The following is an 18,569-nucleotide window of genomic DNA, read 5'->3' as shown; positions in this document are numbered from 1 at the left end:
TTCTTTGTAGAACCTCTAAAGAGGGGTTCTGGGTGGAACTCCCTGTTTGGGTTCTAGATGAAACCCTTGATATATGAAAGGGTTCTTAGTGGAACCCCCAGTATGAGTTATTTGTAGAACCTCTCATGGGGGGTTCTGGGTGGAACCTTACACACAGTTCTAGGTATAACCCTTTATGTGGGGTTCTCGGTAGAACCCTCCAAAAGGGTTCCAGGTGGATCCTTTATAAAAGGTTCTACCTGGAGCCAAAAAGGGTTCTCCTGAGGACAAGCCGAAGAACCTTATATGGTTCTACTTAGCACTTTTATTTCTAAGAGTGTACGATCTATGAACAGACGATTAATGATCAATAAAAGCTGCTTAATATTCGCGATTGATGGCAAGTGAAGCAGCTACTCAGGTAAGAGAAGAAAGGGAAAGCATGGGAGCGCGCATAATAACTGTAGAAAACATTTGACAGGGGTAATTTGACTTAAAACATATTTAGAAATATTTAATTAAGTGTAATAATAATCTTGAATATATTTTGATAAGTAATTTCCATTAAACGGGAGCTAGGACCGCAAACGTAATCGATTCAGTTACATGAGAGAAGATGAGGACGAGATGCCAAAGTTAAAAAATAAAATGTAGTATGAGATGTGTATACTTCCATGTGAACAGTCTGAGGGTAACAGCATACTCAAACGCTCATTTAGTAGGCAGTATGCAGTACATACACGTTGAGTACGTAGTAGGCAGTACGTTAGTATGGCATTTCAAATGGAGCCTTCACAGGTAAATTAAAAAAAAAAAAAAAACCTTATCTATAGCACTCTGATCGTAGCACTGTTGCTCTTGAAGTACTACTTTACTCAGATGAGGACCTAACACTTGTTCTATTTTTAGCTCTTACTTTATCAGCAATGATACGTTGTGGTTTCTTTGTTTCCTTCTTTTGACAAATGTACTTATTGTAAGTCGCTTTGGACAAAAGCGTCTGCTAAATGACCTAAATGTAAATGTAAATGTAAATGTAATTCACGGCAGTACCCCGTTGCTGCCTGCCTGCCCCACTTTAATGAATTGCATTGTAATATAACCCACTGCTGTTGATTACCGTATTTTTGTAAACCTGCGTCCGTGGTTGGTTGACAGTCATTTACTGCCAAACCATTCGAACCACACATATATAACAATATTTTTAATGTAGTAATTTTATAAGGAACATTTAATTTACACCAGGAACGTAACCCTAACCCCCTTCCCTGGGTTACCGGGCAACCAAGCAACTTTCACCAGGTTTGTTGAGGGGTTGCCCAGACAACCAAGCACTCCAGCCCGGTTTACTGCAGCGATGGTAAATTAGGCGAACACATAGCCCAAAGAAAAGAACAGTAGCTATCTTAAACAATGGCTTTTGTTTTTTTTTAAAGGCATGGACACAGTTGTGGTAAATAGTTGAGCTTTTGTTGCCGGAAAACGTATTTCAGCTCGCGAGGACTTAACGGCTGCGCCGCAGAGCTCAGGTAGTTGACGTGAGTTGGTTGCTAACGTTTGCTAGCTTGTTGAATAACGCTACTTTGTTATAAGGACCAAGATGACATTTAATGAAATATGTTAGACGGATAAAGTGTTTGCTGACTGCTTACGTTAATGATGTCAGCTCGTTGGGACTTAAGTGCCGTGCTGGTAACCGGACCGGTCAGTCGGTTGAGCTGAATAAGGATAGAATACCCAGTGTAACGGACACTAGTTGCTAACCGTTTGTTGCTAGCTGACTGTTACCGCACGATAGCAAATCAGTGTTGTGTAACTGCTGTGGACGCCGCCAACAACATCATGAATACCACTTTACGTGGAGATATTACTTTGCCATGAGACAGCCGTTTACAACAGGGGCGTCTCCGCAAAGCCTGGAGACACCACTGGGGGGAGAAAGGACGTTGTATCTGGTGTAAAATGACTGCTGCCGCTTATCTCGAGAATTCCTTTATTAATTCCAAAAGTGTGACGCATGAGGATAGCTGACAGTACTCTAACCATTAGCCAGCTGTCTGATCATACTTGTAGTATTCGGGCATAGTTAAGAGTCCACTAATTGATGACGTAAGCAAGGTGCACCACAGTCATGTATAACATAATAAAGGTTAGCAGCACACGCACGACAGAGTGAGACCGAAGCACATTGTGTGTATTCATTATATCCGAGCTGTGAATACTACAATACTTCTACCTTATTATGGATACCTTTTAACTATGGTCACTTGCATCTGGCAATACTATTAATAAAGATCACTATGAAATAGTGGCAGCATTGTCGTCACATAGTCGAACAATGGAGTTAATGTGACACATTTTATGTATCTGAAGGGCAAAACATGTTTTGTGAAACCAGAGAGACGTTTTACTATTGCAAAGTATTTAAAAGTATTAGGTTTATTTGTCACTACATGACCATAGTTGAGTATTTTTAACAGTGAGGAAGGGGGTGATGAGAGTGAATTTAAAATGATAAATGGGTGTCTGTGTGCCTAACATTTCCCTACATGCCTTGGTAACCAGAGAAATAAGTAACCTTCATGGAAGAGGCTTTGAAAGAAATGGAGAAGGAAGACCGAAAAGCTGTTCGTCAGGTAAAGCTTAGTCATTGATTGGATGTGTAATGTGTAATGTGTAATTTTTTTAATTTTGTATTTTCCCCCACCTTTCATCTCTCTCCATGGAAGTTGTTCATCCGTTTAGTGACTCTGTGTGGTGTACCCAGAGAGTTGTGGACAGATGAGAAGGAGCAGGCTCTGGATCAATTTATTGTGGACACATCTATCACAACCTTGGTGGTCTACGTGGACACCCATGGCAGGCTGCGGGTTGAGAACTCCACGCCCTCTCCGGTACAGCACACTTCCTCCCCACTTTCAAACCTTCATACAATTCAATGAGTTAGTATTACAATGTAGTATATTTAGTATACTAGTAAATGTACTAATAGTAAATGTCCTTTCATCATTCTGTCAGAAAGAGGTGTGTGAATGCCTTAAAAGCACCATTGTCCACTTTGTCTGTTAGAATTCTGGTTTCTATCATATCTAACAACCAAAATCTTCTTTGATTGAGGTCTTTAAAGCGAACATTTATCAAACTGGGATTTGTTACCTGATGTGTAGCAATTTAGGGGGACTTAACATGGAAATGTTGCAAACCACTGCTTGACAGTATGTTTCTTCTTTAAAATTCAACTCCCTCCCTGTATTCCTTATCCCCTCATGGCGCAGGTGAATGAGCACTTATGCTATTTTCTACGCATGCCAGGAGCCATAATAACAGCAGAGACGTTTGATACGGAGGTACAGTTTAACACAATGTGGGGCGACCCCATCCGCAACCTGCTGCGTGATATGATTGGGTTGCATGCCCCCGCACTTGCTGCCAACACCGACATGGAGAAGAGCATCAAGGACAGCTATACCAAAGAGATGCACTGCTTTCTTCTCAACCTCACAGGTGGGTTCCTCAGGGGAAAACACCACACAAGGTAGCATTTCTGAAGAACCTTGTTACACTTCTGAGGCTGTTATCTTTGTCTTACTCTCTCTGATTTGACATTGAGGGTTGCTCTCTATAGAACATGTCATTAAAGGGCAATTTAAAGTGCCTTAGAAGCATTTAGATGTGTGTCTCCCACACAATAAAACCAATTAAAACAAAAAAACTCCATGCCTTTGCACATAGGCATTGCATGCCAATACATAACCCTCTAGGTTTGGTCCAACTCTTTTTCACACCTTTCAAACGAGTGAAGCACATCGCCTAAACACAACCATTGACAATCATACAAAACCTTGATCTGCATGAAGATTGATACAGTTTTATGTCTGAACAGATGATGTATACAAGAAGATGGGAAGGACAGTTCTATACATCCCAATAGAAGTGTGCCAGTGCATCCCAGAGGACGCCAGAAAGGACAAGAACCTGGTCCAGAGAATGGAGAGTAAGCCTGGGGAGCTCTGTATATGTGTATGTGTGGGTGGGTGTGGGGTCTATGTCTTAAAGGTCACACTCGGTGTCGCAGGGTTCTACTCCCAACCTCTTAAGACTTCACAAAACATGGTGTAGTCCGAAATGTGGCAATGGTAGAATTTATTATGCCGGCCTTCCAAAGTGCAAACAGAAAAAGAAAAAGTAAAAATGAAAAAATTGACAGAACAGATGAATTCATATAGCATTTTTCTAGCTTACTAGCTACTCAATGTGCTTCACACTACATTCAGTCGCTTTTACCTGTTCACACACACATTCATACACTGATGGCAGAGGAGCTGCCTGCGCATCAGGAGCTACACATTCACACACCGATGGCGCAGCATCAGGGGCAATAGGGGGTTCATCTTACCCAACACTTTGGCAAGGAGCGGGGATTCAAACCACGAAGACAACTCGCTCTACCTCTGAGCTACATCTGCCCCTTAAATCATTGCACTGACGAGAGTTCCTCAACGACTCACCACTTTAGAGCAAAGAAAAACAAGATCATTTATAATAGCGTCTGAGTCCTCAACAAGCTGTTACCTCTGTAGCAATACCAAGGCTGTGTTTCATTAGTGCTTCAACATGCCCATATATATAAAAACTAAGTAAAACCTTAAAATTGATCCTGAAGCGGACGGGGAGCCAATGCAGTGACTCTAAAACAGGTGTAATGTGCTCCCGCCCTCTGGTCCTCGTCAGCACGCGTGCAGCTGAGTTTTGTAGTAATTGGAGATTTAGAGTACTCTTTTTGGGAAGACCAGAGAGCAGGGCATTACAATAATCTAGGCGACAGGAAATAAAAGCATGTATTAGCACCTCCATACTGGCCTGGGAGAGAAACGGGCGGACACTGGCTATGTTCTTAAGATGATAAAAAAACTATTTTTGTCATATTTCTGATATGTAGGATAAAATTCAGCTCAGAATCAAAAATCACTCCCAGATTTTTTACTGATTGTGTTGGTTTAAGATCTTGTAGTTTTGGTATAAGTTTCTCTCTCTGGCCTTCAGGACCTATAACTAAAACCTCCGTTTTGTCCTGGTTGAGCTGTAGGAAGTTCACTGCAATCCATGACTTGATGTCTAATAAGCAGTTGAAGGGCATCAATTTGCCCTGTGTTATCAGGAGACACGGCCATGTACAGTAGTGTATCATCAGCGTAGCTATAGAAGCTGATGCTGTGTCTCCTGATGACATCCCCAAGAGGAAGCATGTAAAGATTAAAAAGAAGTGGACCTAAAATTGACCCTTGGGGAACCCCACATCCACTTTCATGGGTTCCTGAGGAACATGTATCCATACTTACGTAAAAACATCAGTCTTTGAGATAAGAACAAAACCAGTTGAGGACAGTACCAGAGAGGCCGACCAGATGGCTGAGTCTGTTTAATAAAGTGTGATGGTCTACTGTATCAAAAGCGGCGTCCTGATGTCCTTGATTTTGGTTCTGAAGTGGTCTGCAAAGTTCTCGCAAAGATCATCTGTGGGTGTCTTAAAAAAATCATTAGACTTAGAACCTGTTAAAATATCAAGATGGAGAAGAGGAACCAGGGGTTGTTTTTATGGTTGGTGATGAGTTTTGAGTAATGGGAAATGTGTGCCTTTCTGACTGCATTATTGTAGGTTTTGAGTTGTTAAGGTAAAATGTCATAGTGGACTGTTAATTTACTTTTTCTCCGTCTTCTCTCAGCACTCCTGCATTTTCTTTTTAGTTCACTGACTTCATTGTTTTTTCTCCATGGGGGTGTAGGTTTTCTTTTTATTGTTTTTGTTAAAAGTGGAGCTACTGAGTCCAGAGTTGACTTCAGTCTACTGTTAAAATTATCAACGATAACATTGCAGGGTGCAGGTAAAATTTCAGCAGGAGTGCTCTGTAAAATCCCCATGAAATTTGCAGCCACTTCAGAAGTTAGATAGCGCTTCCTCACTGTTCTCACCGGAGCCTCCCCTTGGTTAAAAAGTACTACTACTTTGTCAGTCAAATAGTAAGCGAGTGAGCAGCCTACACATGGAGGAATACAGACTTATAATAATATATTATATATAGAAAAACTCGAACTGAAAAGCATGTCAGATAGTGACATTTTTTATTTTTATATTTTACGTATATTTTATATTTTATACAGTATTATATTGTATAAATGTCTTGAGATTGTATTTAATGTGATGCACTGGGCTCATAACCTTTCACCTGCATTAGTCCAATTTGTTAAGTATTTTTTGTTTCTGTTTGTCTACTCATCATCTTTCCTTGTCCCTTTCCCTCGACATCTCTGTGTATTCCAACATTTCCTTCGTCATACTTTGTGGTTTTCACATCATTCCGATGTTTATTCTTCTTTGCTTCCTCCCGTATTTATTCCTTCCACTAACCTGTTTTTCTTGTTTTTAGTTGTTATGATCCACTGGACGGATCAGATCAAGGAGCTACTGAATGCTCAAGAAATAAGGGACATAAGTGACAAGTCTGACCCACTGCAGGAGATAGCATTCTGGAAGAGTCGTTCTGCAAAGCTGTCCAATGTCAGCAAGCAACTGCAAAATCCAGAGGTCGGGCACATCCAGAAAATCCTGCAGCTCTCCAAGTCTCCCTATCTAAAAAACTTCTGCAAACTGGCCAAGGAAATACAGGTACCAATGTCTCCAGTCTAGAATAATTTCTTGATCAATTCTTCTTCTCACAAACTGGAATGGCTGCTCGCTGGTTTTACTGCAACAGTATTACTAGCTAGAAATGAATCTAATGTTACTAAAGCATCATGATGATAATAACAGTGTTAGGTCAATAGCTTCTACGAGTGGTGCTTAGCTAAAGCCTTTATGCTGTCGAGAGATTCTTAAGTGCTTCGAGTTTGCCTTACTTGGTTGTTGATTTGCTTGTCATCTGTCCGGTTGGTTATGGGTGGATTGTGTGCAAGTGTGTGCATGTGTTGGCTCGCAGCTCTAACATGCTAAAATTGAATTAAACTAAGAAGTACAAATAAACAAAACATATGCTATTATCACAATCTGTTGCGATATCTAAAATGTAGCGTCCTAAGTGTAACTTAGTGTTGGTATCGACATAAACGGAGAACAAAACGGAGCAGTAAACACTGTGTGCTCTCTCAGCATTCACCTGTTGGTTTGCACACCTGCGTGTCATCAGAGACCTAATCATAAAGGCCTCCTGTCACTACCACCGGTCAACACCAGGTGGTGCCATTTCTAACGTCTTTAAATAGGTAAATAGAAACAAAATAAAGAATGGCTCCAACAAACAGAATAAGCAGTCATATGATCATCTTTCCTTTGTGTGTGCTCAGGAATGCACTCAGCAGGCCGAGTCAAACCTGCAGTTCCTGTCCTTACTGAAGGAGCCGTGTGAAGAGCTTGCCCAGCTAAAGCCGAGCCAAGTTGCTCCCAAGCTGAAACACGTTGTCAGTCTCATCCGCATCATCTGGGTCAGATCCTTCCACTACAACACCAGTGAGCAGATCACTGGGCTCTTCTGCAAGGTATAGCTGCATTTACTGCATTAACAATATTGTGAGTTGTGTGACTAACACCAGGTTTTATCAACCTCTTCTGTCTGTTACTTTAAATAACTACTCTCTCTCTCTCACACACACACACACACACACACACACACACACACACACACGCATGCATACATGTGAACAGGACCAACAGGGCACTCTCGGGCTCCACCATCTAAGAGGGGACTCCTGTTTCTGGTCCACACACACACACACACACACACACACACACACACACTCACATTCTTTCACTGCATGAAAAGTGGGATTTTCGTCAGTTAGCGGCCCTGTAAATTGACGTGGAAGTTCAGGTTTACGACTGCAAACGGCAATTTGCAGGAAACACCGAAAACTGACGTAAATTGCCGGGAATTGACGTGGGCCTTGCTTGGCAGTTGTCCCCCCATGACCCCCCTCCCCGTAATCCTAGGGGAGGCTTTAACATGTAAATGAAAATGCTGTGAGCTATACAAATGCAAATCAGGGTAGCAGGGGGAGTTTTCCCCCAGGTGACATTTTTCTGAAAGGTGTTAACTTCAGTTCATCTTCATTCAAAGATATAACTTAATTTCATCTTCATTCAAAGATACACAAAACAATTTGCTTCAACAATTACTTTTAATCAGGCTTTGCCACAAAGGTAAAATGTACATTCATGCAAACAACATCACAGTCTCCTAGAGCTCAACCACTGTGCATAGTGGCATGACTACAGTGACCCTTTCTGTGCTTAAATGCACAGTGGATGTGTTAACCACACATCTCCCAGCAATGCGCTCAACAGGCAGAAATGATGCTGGGTATGACGTGTCTGTTCCCTGCAAGCTCCAAACTTCTATTGGCTTTCCATAAAAATGTCTGTCCGGATGGGGATGAAGCCAGGAAACTGGCGCAGTAACATGTTTAAATGCAGTACCTTTTGACACAACATTAACAACTATAAACTGCTTTATAATGGCTGGTCGTAGTTCTGCTAGAGGGTCAAGGATGGGTTCATAGATCATAGATCTCGGCTGTGTTCGAAATGCCATACTAACGTCCTACTCGTACTTAATTGTGACGTAAATTTGAGTACGTAGTGCGTTCACATACAATAGTATGTGAATTTGTGCACGCGAGAAATGCCCGGATGTATACTGCATTGGCAAGAATTTCTGAGTACAGCGGACCTTGCTAAATCTACTCAACTTCCCAAAATGCATTGCGGCTCGTCTGACTTCACAAGTTTTGGATAATGGCGGACGACTGCGGTGATTCTGGCGACAGCCCGACACAAACCGCGTACACATGTAAGTATACTGTAACATGACTTTTACGTTTCCAGCTGACTTTTAAATCGTATTGATAATGAACGTTACTTTATTGTTGTTGGCATTGTACGTTAACGTTACGAATCGAAGGTCCTTCCAGCCGGCTAGCCTACTGACGGTAATTTACCATTTAGGGGTTAGCGAGCGCAAGCGAAGCAGAAAATGTGCCGTTTTTACCGACGTTAACTAATAATATAGTGCTTACGTTAAACCGTGGTTATATATTTACTAACGGTGATTAATAACGCCGTGCACCGTTGTCCGCTAAAGGGACGGCAGACACCGGGCGCCTCATTCAGTGGGGGGAACGAGGCGGAGACGTTCACGTTCACCGGCAGCAGGAATGCTGCTCTGAGAGGCTTCACTTAAGAAAATGTGGTTTAAATGTTATAATTCTTATATCCAGGACTGCTGGAGACTCTCAGGATGTCCCAGGACTGCTGGAGACTCTCAGGATGATTGCGGTAAGAATATGTTCGGTGACTGCTAGCTAAGCTAAAATTAGCAAAGCAAGCCCAAGCTAAAAGTAGCTTAAACGCTAATAGTCCAAGCTAAAAGTAGCATAGTAGCCTTGTAAAAGAACAAGAGAGAGGAACCAGTGTAACGTTAAGCTGCTTTATTAAGTGTATGTTGGTCCTTTACAGGAAGCAGTACGCCATCTTCACAACTCGGAGACGAATTGTAGGCGCTACGAACCGGAGCAAGGGTACGATTTAAAGAATATGCTTTCATTCTGCTGTATAAGGAAATAGATGCGTTAACAGTAGATACCGATCTTAACTGTATTCATACCACTCATTTAATTGTTTTCCAGCTGCCTGTAAGACATACTATGAAACGGTACGCAGGAGCTTCAGACACACACAGCCTGATCTCGCATCGCAGGCGGAAGCTGTGAAGAGGTCAGCTCGGAGTCGTTCCAGGAGAAAGAGGGTAAGACTTATTAGATCCGTTTTTGGTCAATGTGACCAAACCTACCTAAACCTATTTTTCAGGTGCATTAATAGATGTGTTGTGTCCATGCGCAGTGCATCGCGCAGTACTGATTGTCTTTATTGATTGTTTTACAGCTGCTGGAAGCGAGACGGAGTGTGCTTGCTGGCGATGAGGTGGACCGTTGGAAGTGCGCCACCACAGACATGATGCCTGATGAGGAGGACGGCGTCGTTGGCGGGGTGTCTGGATGGATCGTGCGACAGCCAGGAGCTCACCGAGCTCTGTGCGACTCTACAGTCGCGATTAGAGAAGACTCCCAAGTACAGGGCCACGCACCGCAGGCGGCTGTAAAATTGACCAAATTCGGACAGAATGTCGCCAGTTCATTTGTTTGTTGTGTGGGCAAATTTGTACAGTTGTGTGTTGTGTTGTCAATAAAGCTCTTTCTTTGAATACTTCCTCCTGGCAATTTTTCCTTTCCTCAATTAATTCATTCATATTTATATTTATAAATATATAAATAAATAAAAATAAATGTGTGTATGTATAAATATACATACATATATATAAACATATGTATATATATATATATGTGTGTGTATATATATATATATATATATATATATACATACACACACATATATATATATGTATGTATATATGTATATATATATACACACACATATATATATATATATGTATCTATATATGTATATATATATATATATATATATATATATATATATATATATATATATATATATATATATATATATATATAGATAGATCTGCTAACCAATCACTAGTGATTATTCTTGTTTAAAAGACCCAGTGTGACCAATAGTAACACATCTGCCAACGGGGGTGGGATTTACATTTATAATGACTCATCAGGTTGACCAATAGTGACAGATCTACCAACGTGGGTTGGCTTTACATTTATAATGACCAGATCTGCCAACCAATCACGAGCGATTATACTTGTTTAAAATTAGTGGTTTCATCCAATCCTGAGTGAGGATATTCAAGCCATCTCTGGCCAGGCGGGGTTTCGCCGCTATTCATATGCTAATTAGAGCCTTCGCTGTGGTTCGTTTCCGCCAATTTTCGGCACAGACGAATGCGGCGTTCGCAGCCTGTAAATTGTCGTTAACTCCCGAAAATTAGGGAGATTTTCGGGCGTTTACAGGGACGAAAATCCGACTTTTCATGCAGTGTTTGACCTGTTTACCCTTTTATACAGATTTCTTTTTTTAACATTCAACTACACATGTATACTAGTGTATTGGCAGTTTTTGGAGAGTTTCTATTATTATGTATTGTTCCTGCCACCTGTGTCCTTTGATAAGAGCTGTAAGACCGTACTAGCACATTGATTGATAGGAACAATGGAAAAAGTTTTACTGTCCTGTTTTGCCTGTGACTCAGACAACCCTATGCTGTCTCTATGCTGCAGGTGGAGCCAGCACATTATATATATATATATAATGTAATTATATATACTCCTCCTTTTCATATATATAATATGAATGGAGTATCCAAGAGAGCGCTATATAACTCCTATGAATTATTATTATCATTAATAATGATAACCAGATTACTTGGGCTTCCTTTGAATGGAACCAGGTTTCTTATTTTACCTCTTGTGGCATGTCATATAATGAGATCACTACAAAGAATGACTTTGCTGCCTTCTGGCATTATTGTGCAATCTAAAAAGAAACCCTATGGCTTTCTGTCACCTTTGCGTCGGGCCCTGATTGTCTTACTTTTAATTCTGTCTGGAAATGTTCATGTGCACCCTGGTCCGGCTGTTACTTCCAACCCTAATCTTGTTACTGACCTTGGCCCTGATGCCAACCTGGGTCCGATAGACATCAGTTTCACTGACTTTTGCTCCCGTAAAGCTCTGGGTTTTCTTCATATAAATTCCAGAAGCCTACTACCCAAGATTGATCAGCTAAAAGTCTGGACACATAGCTCCAATCCTGATATATTAGTTGTCACCGAATCATGGCTAAAAAAATCTGTCTGACTCTGCTGTTGATATCACAGGTTATAATGTTTTTCGACAAGACAGGTCTTCTAAAGGTGGCGGGGTTGCTATTTTTGTTAAAGAACATCTCCATTCCTCTTCCAAAAATCCATCTCCAAACAGTTTGACCTACTTATTCTCAACATTAAGCTGACTAAGAATTCCACAATGACAGTTGCTGGGTGCTACCGTCCCCCCTCGGCCCCCTCTTGCACCTTGCCCACCCTCAGCTCCCTCCTGGCCCCATACACCAAAGCTGAATTTGTCCTGATGGGGGATCTCAATTGGGACATGCTCAAACCCCCCGCCCAAGTCCTAAACCAATGGGACTCTCTTAACCTCTCTCAGATCATCACCACTCCCACCCTTTATGATCCCAAAAACCCGGATAAGGCTACTCTTATTGACGTCATCCTCACTAATAACCCGGACAGATACTGCACTGGTGTTTTCTGCAACGACCTTAGTGACCACTGCTTCACTGCCTGTATTCGGAATGGAAGCATAATGAAACGCCTCATTACCCAGAGACGTCTGTTCAAAAATTTTAATGATCAAGCCTTTCTCCATGATCTAGCTGAGGTCAGCTGGGACAGTCTCAGCCTGATCCCTGATATTAACAATGCATGGACTTTTTTTTACGACTCCTTTACTGAAATAATAAACAAACATGCCCCCATCAAAAAGATGAGGCTAAGGAACAGATGCAGCCAATGGTTTAATCATGACCTTGCTGAACAGCTTCGTCTAAAAAACTCCACCTGGCGCAGGGCTCGTAAATCAAAATCCTCTGTTGACTGGTTATCCTTCAGACGAATCAGAAACAAATGCACCCAATCCATCCGCAAAGCCAAAACTGACTACTTTCAAGAGCAGTTTAAAGTGTGTGGCCGGACAGTCTGGACCCCTTTTTTCTTAAAGTTGCAGCCCCTATTATTGCAGAACCCATCACCTACCTTTGCAACTTATCCATACAGTCAGCTGAACTTCCATCTGCCTGGAAGACAGCCTCAGTACGCCCCCTATTTAAAGGCGGAGATCAAGCTGACCCCAACTGCTACCGTCCTATTTCTATTTTACCATGCATAGCAAAAGTACTGGAGAGACTGATCTGCAAACAGCTGGTTCGCTTCCTGAACACCAACAATATTTTGTCTGATTTTCAATCTGGGTTTCGTGCAGGCCACAGCTGTGAGACTGCGACGCTCAAAGTACTTAATGACATCATCAGTGCTCTGGACTCCAAGCAATACTGTGTGGCCGTCTTCATCGACCTGGCTAAGGCCTTTGACAACGTTGTACATAAACAGCTTTTGGTTCGCCTCAACTCCATCGGTGCTTCAAACAGCTCGTTAGCCTGGTTCGAGAACTATCTCACTGGATGCACCCAATTTGTGAAATCTGACTGTATTTCTTCACAACCCCTGTCTATCTTAAATGGTGTTCCACAGGGCTCAATCTTAGCCCCAGTCCTATTCTCAATTTACATAAATGATATAGTTAAATCAGCTGCCAACTCATCTATTCACATGTATGCCGACGACACAGTGCTCCATGCCACCGGCCCCTCCCATGCAATCGCCCTGGAAACACTCCAACAGAGCTTCCAAGCCGTACAGTCTGGTTTCTCGGCCCTCGGCCTATCCATAAACTCCAGGAAAACCAAGGTCATGTGGTTTGGTCGTAAGCACGCTGTCCAAGATGGTACCATTCTGGCCGCTGACGGCCATAAACTTGACCTGGTATCCTCTTATAAATATCTGGGAGTCTGGATAGATAGCAGCCTGTCATTCACTGAGCACTTATCCTCTCTGCAGTCAAAAGTGAAAGCCAGACTCAGCTTTCTTTACCGTAACCGCTCCTCGTTCACTGCCACTGCCAAACGCTCCCTGGTCCAGCTTACTGTACACTTTTTGATTACGGTGACGTCATATATAGATCTGCCTGCAAAGGAGCACTCGAACGGCTCAACGTTCTATACCACTCCGCCATTCGATTTGCTACCAACGCCCCGTAAAGGGCCCATCACTGTGACCTCTACACCCTGGGAAACTGGCCCCCCCTGGAAACCAGGCGCAACATTCACTGGCTGATGCTGGTATTCAAAACCCTCCTAGGTCTTTCTCCTCCCTACCTAACCCAGCTTCTGCATCTGCGCCCTCCCCCTATACACAACACCCGTTCTGCCCCTCTCATCCTGCTAAATGCCCCAAGGGCGCACTCTTCCCTGGGCCGCTCCTCCTTTCAGGTTGCTGCCGCCGACAGCTGGAATCAACTCCAAAAATCCTTACAGTTACAAACTCTTACTTCTGTCAACTCCTTCAAACACGTCATAACTAAATCCATAAAGTATACCTGCAGCTGTCCCAGCCAAAGCTCTCTCTGATCCTGTCACCTCACTAACCTCACTAACACCGTCTGTTACTGTTGTTGTTTTGATACTGTCTCATCTTTTAGTGTCTCTGTCCTTACATAACTTGTTGTATGTCACTGTACGTCAAACTAACTGTCATTCTGTGGTATGTCATTGTATTATGTTGGCTTATTGTCTTTCTTCTTTCTTCTTTTGTGTCACTGTTGTTGTATGTGTTTTATTGTCTATTTTTTTGTTACTCCCATTCTCCCTTCCCCTTAGGAGGTCTTTCACCTCCTACCAGGCCATTGCCTTAATAAGAATGTATTCTTAGCAATTCTTGCCTGGTAAAATAAAGGTTTACTACTACTACTACTACAACTGAAATTATTACAACCTGGTACAAAACATGGTGTTGGTCTTGTTGTGAAAAAATGAATCTGTCCAATAAGGATCAACAACCAGGATCAGCTTTTTCTCTGAGGTTTATTCGACAAAGTATTTTCATCTGCAGAAGAAAATAGTTTGCACCTGCCTTCTCATGCAAAAGCCCAGAAACAGCCGGAACGACCCTGGGTCTAGCAGGAACCTCCCTTTTAAAGCAACACTTAAGAACTTTTCCTCTTCTCCCTACAGGTTGGAAGGGAATTGTCCATTACTGCCGTCGTAAATAATTTAGTCTACCGCAGCCAGGGTATAAAATTAGATTTTTGACCCACCTGCCAATGGCAGGTAGGGTCTGAAATTTTACCGGCCAAAATGTATTTTTACCGGCCACTGAACTGTTCACAATCACGACCTTAACTATAACAGATTTCCTCTGAACAGAATAAAGCATGAAGATAATTGTTAATTATCCACTGATTGTTTTTTAGTAGGGAACTATAAATGAAGGTTTCAGATACTGTTAAAAAAATGACAACTTTAATTTTCAGTATTTCATACTACATCAGCATGTGTAAAGAACACACGTGCACTTGCCTACCTCAAACCATTGGTGGGTGCACCATTTAAATGTTAACTATATCATAACATACCGTAGATGACCATTTAGTAGCCCGGGCGTTTAATATGCTAAATCGACTTGGAGCCCAGGCGTTTATAAGAACCAGGCGCGTATTTGCAACAGGCTACAATTTATTTTTGCAATGAGCAGCACCAGACCATCATGCAAAGAACAAGGAGCTCACCATAGCACCACTGGAACAAAACTACTTTTTCCCCCCGACGCATCTTTATTGACATCAGACAATAAATACAAAGACAGTTTGTCTGTGTTACCGCGACACAGGGAGCTGATCACAGCAGTGTTATGAATGATAACGGAAGGGGGGGTCGATCGCGGTAATTTCAACACTGTACATTAGCGCATTTATCTATATCCCTATATCCCTCAGTCTAGCGCGCCTGTGTTTGTGTGTCTGTGTGTGTGTGTACGCGCGCCTGCATGCGAGAGAGAGAGAGAGCGCGAGAGGAGGGGCTGACTGACAGAAGAGGTGAGAGCCGGTGAAGTGCTGTTAAAAAAAAACTTTTGTTTTCTGTGCAAGACTATGGTAAACACTTAATAGCCCGGGCGTTTAATTGAACCGGCGTTTATTATGCCAAATGAGGTCGGACCCCGGCGGCTATTAGAGCACAGGCGCGTATTTGCACGCGGGCGATTATTTGGTCATCTACGGTACACAATAAACACATTTTTTCCTGTCTCTGCCCATGTAGAAGGCACAACCAAATATAAATGAAGGTTTCAGATACTGTTAAAAAATTACAACTTTAACTTTCAATATTTCATACATAAATCAGCATGTGTAAACAACACACGTGCACTTGCCTACCTCAAACCATTGGTGGGTGCACCATTTAAATGTTAACTACTGGTATATCATAACATACACAACACAACCAACACATTTTTTCCTGTCTCTGCCCATGTAGAAGGCACAACCATGAGACACATTCCCTGGTGAGTTAAATGTCTTCATCAGACACAATTTCCATCTCAGACTGATGACGATCCATGAAATCAGGTCTACGTCCTCTGACACAGTCAGAGTGCCACATTTCAACTGCAGGACCAGGGTCATAATCTGGGATGTTTGGTGATGTCAGTTGTACAAGCAGCAGGTCTGACAGAGTGTCTGCATTCAGCCTGGACCTCCAGTCTGACTTGACTCTTTTCATTACATTAAAGCCCCTCTCGCAATCAGCTGTTGCCACTGGTATCACTTGAATAAGGTCCATCAAGTTCATTATGTCTGGACAGGTGCTTCCATGCACACGAGCAACATCTGCCCATGTGAGCTTCTCAAATGACTTGTGCTCCATGAAAATCCTAGCCTTCAACATCGTCCACTGATCTCCTATTTTTTCCGGGTTGGAGAGGACTGGGGAGAAGTGCTCCACAAGTGCATCGATTTCAGCTTCACCAAAATCTGAGGAAATAAAAAAAGTGCATTAAAATGTGCAAAAATTAATTAATTACTTAATGGAATTAATTAAACAGGCAGAATATTCTGTTTTGTCATCCCAAGTGCAGTGGATATTTAAACATAAATTAGGCAGCTGCATTCTCCTGTAATGTGTGTTACCTCTTGATCTCAGATTGTGCTACACTGAGCTTGATCTTAATTTGAACTAACCTGTTTGCTCCTCTGCTGACTGTGGCCAATGTTTGAAGCAGGCCAACTTTGTAGCCTGCAGTAGCACTGTGCTTATATCCTTGAACCTGCCTCCAATGCTTTCAACAAGCCTGTCAATCAGCCGATCTTTAGATGAGATGACCTGATCTTCGGCTTTCCCCGCAATCAGGGTGACGCCCTTGAACATGCCACCTGTAGCTGCCCTCATCATCGGACTCTCTCTAATTAAATAAATCTTACATCAGTAACCTTAACAATCACTTTTCTGATCTGTAAAACATTTAACTGGAATTTCTTTCTCGTCAATAATACCTTGTTTTGTATTTCATCAAGACAGCTTGGGTGGAGCACAGGCAACTGTGTGCCTCAGCAATGGTGATGTTGGATCTCTGGAGTGACTCTGACAGGCTTCCCAGATGAGAGACGAGGTCACATAAGAAGCCACAAAACCGCAGAATCCCTGAGTCTTTTGCGATCCGAGCAAACTTCTTGGCTTTACACTGCTGCACAGACATTGCCCCAGAATCACAGGAACTCAACTAGAATAAGACAAGATTGCAATGGCAAATCACAAAACCATTCACAAACACAACTTATATTCATGTTAATATTTGATATTTCTATTTAATTCAGGCTAACATGGCATTCTAAATAAAATAAAAAAAGCTATGAGATCAGCTATAAACACATAAGCTAACAGGTAGCATCAAAATAACATAATTAAGTATGTGTGAGTGTGTGATGTGATTTTATCAAACTACTTTTTCAAATGAGGGTCTAACCTGATCCAGATGTTGAACAATGGCTTTATATCCTCGCAGGAAATTATCAACTGCTCTGGAGAGGTGGGCCAGCCATCTGGTGCCTCCAAACCTTGTTGGCATGAGAGGGGTCATTCCTAAATCCTTGAAACTCTTGACCAGGTTAGCACGGTTAAGAGGACTCACATGATAGAATGTGTACAGCCCTGACAGCAGTTCCTCAACTTGTTGGAAAAGGCTAATGCTCTTGATCGCATCTTTGAAACTGAGCTCAAGTCTGTGTGCCATGCAATGGACTCCGATGATATGGGGTGTCTTTTCCTTGAGGCGTGAGACAACACCACTCCTGGATCCTACCATCACTGCTGCACCGTCTGTGGAGATGGCAACCACCTTGTCCTCCCAGTCACAGCACACCGACTCCATTATGCCCTTGATTGCAGTGGTGATGTTCTCTGCATCAGCCTTCTCTACTGCGGTTATGCCTACAAACGATGTCTCCACTGTGCCTGCCACACATGTTCTGACATAGACCATCTCCTCCTCTTTAACAGAGCTGTCAGTTGATCCGTCCGTCATTATGCCAATGTGGCTGGCTGCTTTGAGCCTATCTCGCATCTTCTCTCTTTCCACTTGTGCAATGTAATGGAGAAACACCCTTGCCTCTACAGGATTCCGATATGACCCACCCACCTGAATACCCTTTTGGTCATCCAATCTGAGAAACAGATAATCAGAGATAACAAGGGTGATGATCATTAAGTTGCAATCACAAATACTGAAATTGAAAGAATAAAAAACAGAGACTATGATATCTTGTGCAGATCTACTGCTAAGAGCTTAGCTCTATAGCACATTTTTACTATCAGTTTGTCTCAAATGGCTTTACATGGCATCATAACAACATCCTCTACCTTTAAACCAAGTGTGTCAAAGTAACTGTAATTCATCCCACGGGCCTGATTAGGCCGTGTGGCGGGCCCGCGGGCCGTACGTTGGACACCC

General features: G+C 42.3%; 1 protein-coding gene across 1 annotated transcript in view; it reads left to right on the top strand.

Moving 5' to 3' along the window:
- Positions 1 to 2,561: 2,561 nt before the first annotated feature.
- Positions 2,562 to 18,569, top strand: part of dnah2 (dynein, axonemal, heavy chain 2) — a gene marked incomplete at both ends in the record, with an annotated part of 176,051 nt that continues 160,043 nt past the window's right edge. Inside the window, 6 exons of the mRNA XM_084023176.1 lie at positions 2,562 to 2,615; positions 2,709 to 2,873; positions 3,255 to 3,483; positions 3,863 to 3,973; positions 6,405 to 6,643; positions 7,318 to 7,509. Of these exons, the coding sequence (XP_083879302.1) occupies positions 2,562 to 2,615; positions 2,709 to 2,873; positions 3,255 to 3,483; positions 3,863 to 3,973; positions 6,405 to 6,643; positions 7,318 to 7,509 (990 nt within the window). The remainder of the gene's footprint in view (positions 2,616 to 2,708; positions 2,874 to 3,254; positions 3,484 to 3,862; positions 3,974 to 6,404; positions 6,644 to 7,317; positions 7,510 to 18,569) is intronic.

Source organism: Eutrigla gurnardus, assembly GCF_963514095.1.
Source record: "Eutrigla gurnardus genome assembly, chromosome: 12".
Classification (NCBI taxonomy): Eukaryota; Metazoa; Chordata; class Actinopteri; order Perciformes; family Triglidae; genus Eutrigla; species Eutrigla gurnardus.
The sequence above is the reverse complement of the archived record's forward strand: the minus strand, read 5'-3'. Positions and strand labels throughout refer to the sequence as shown.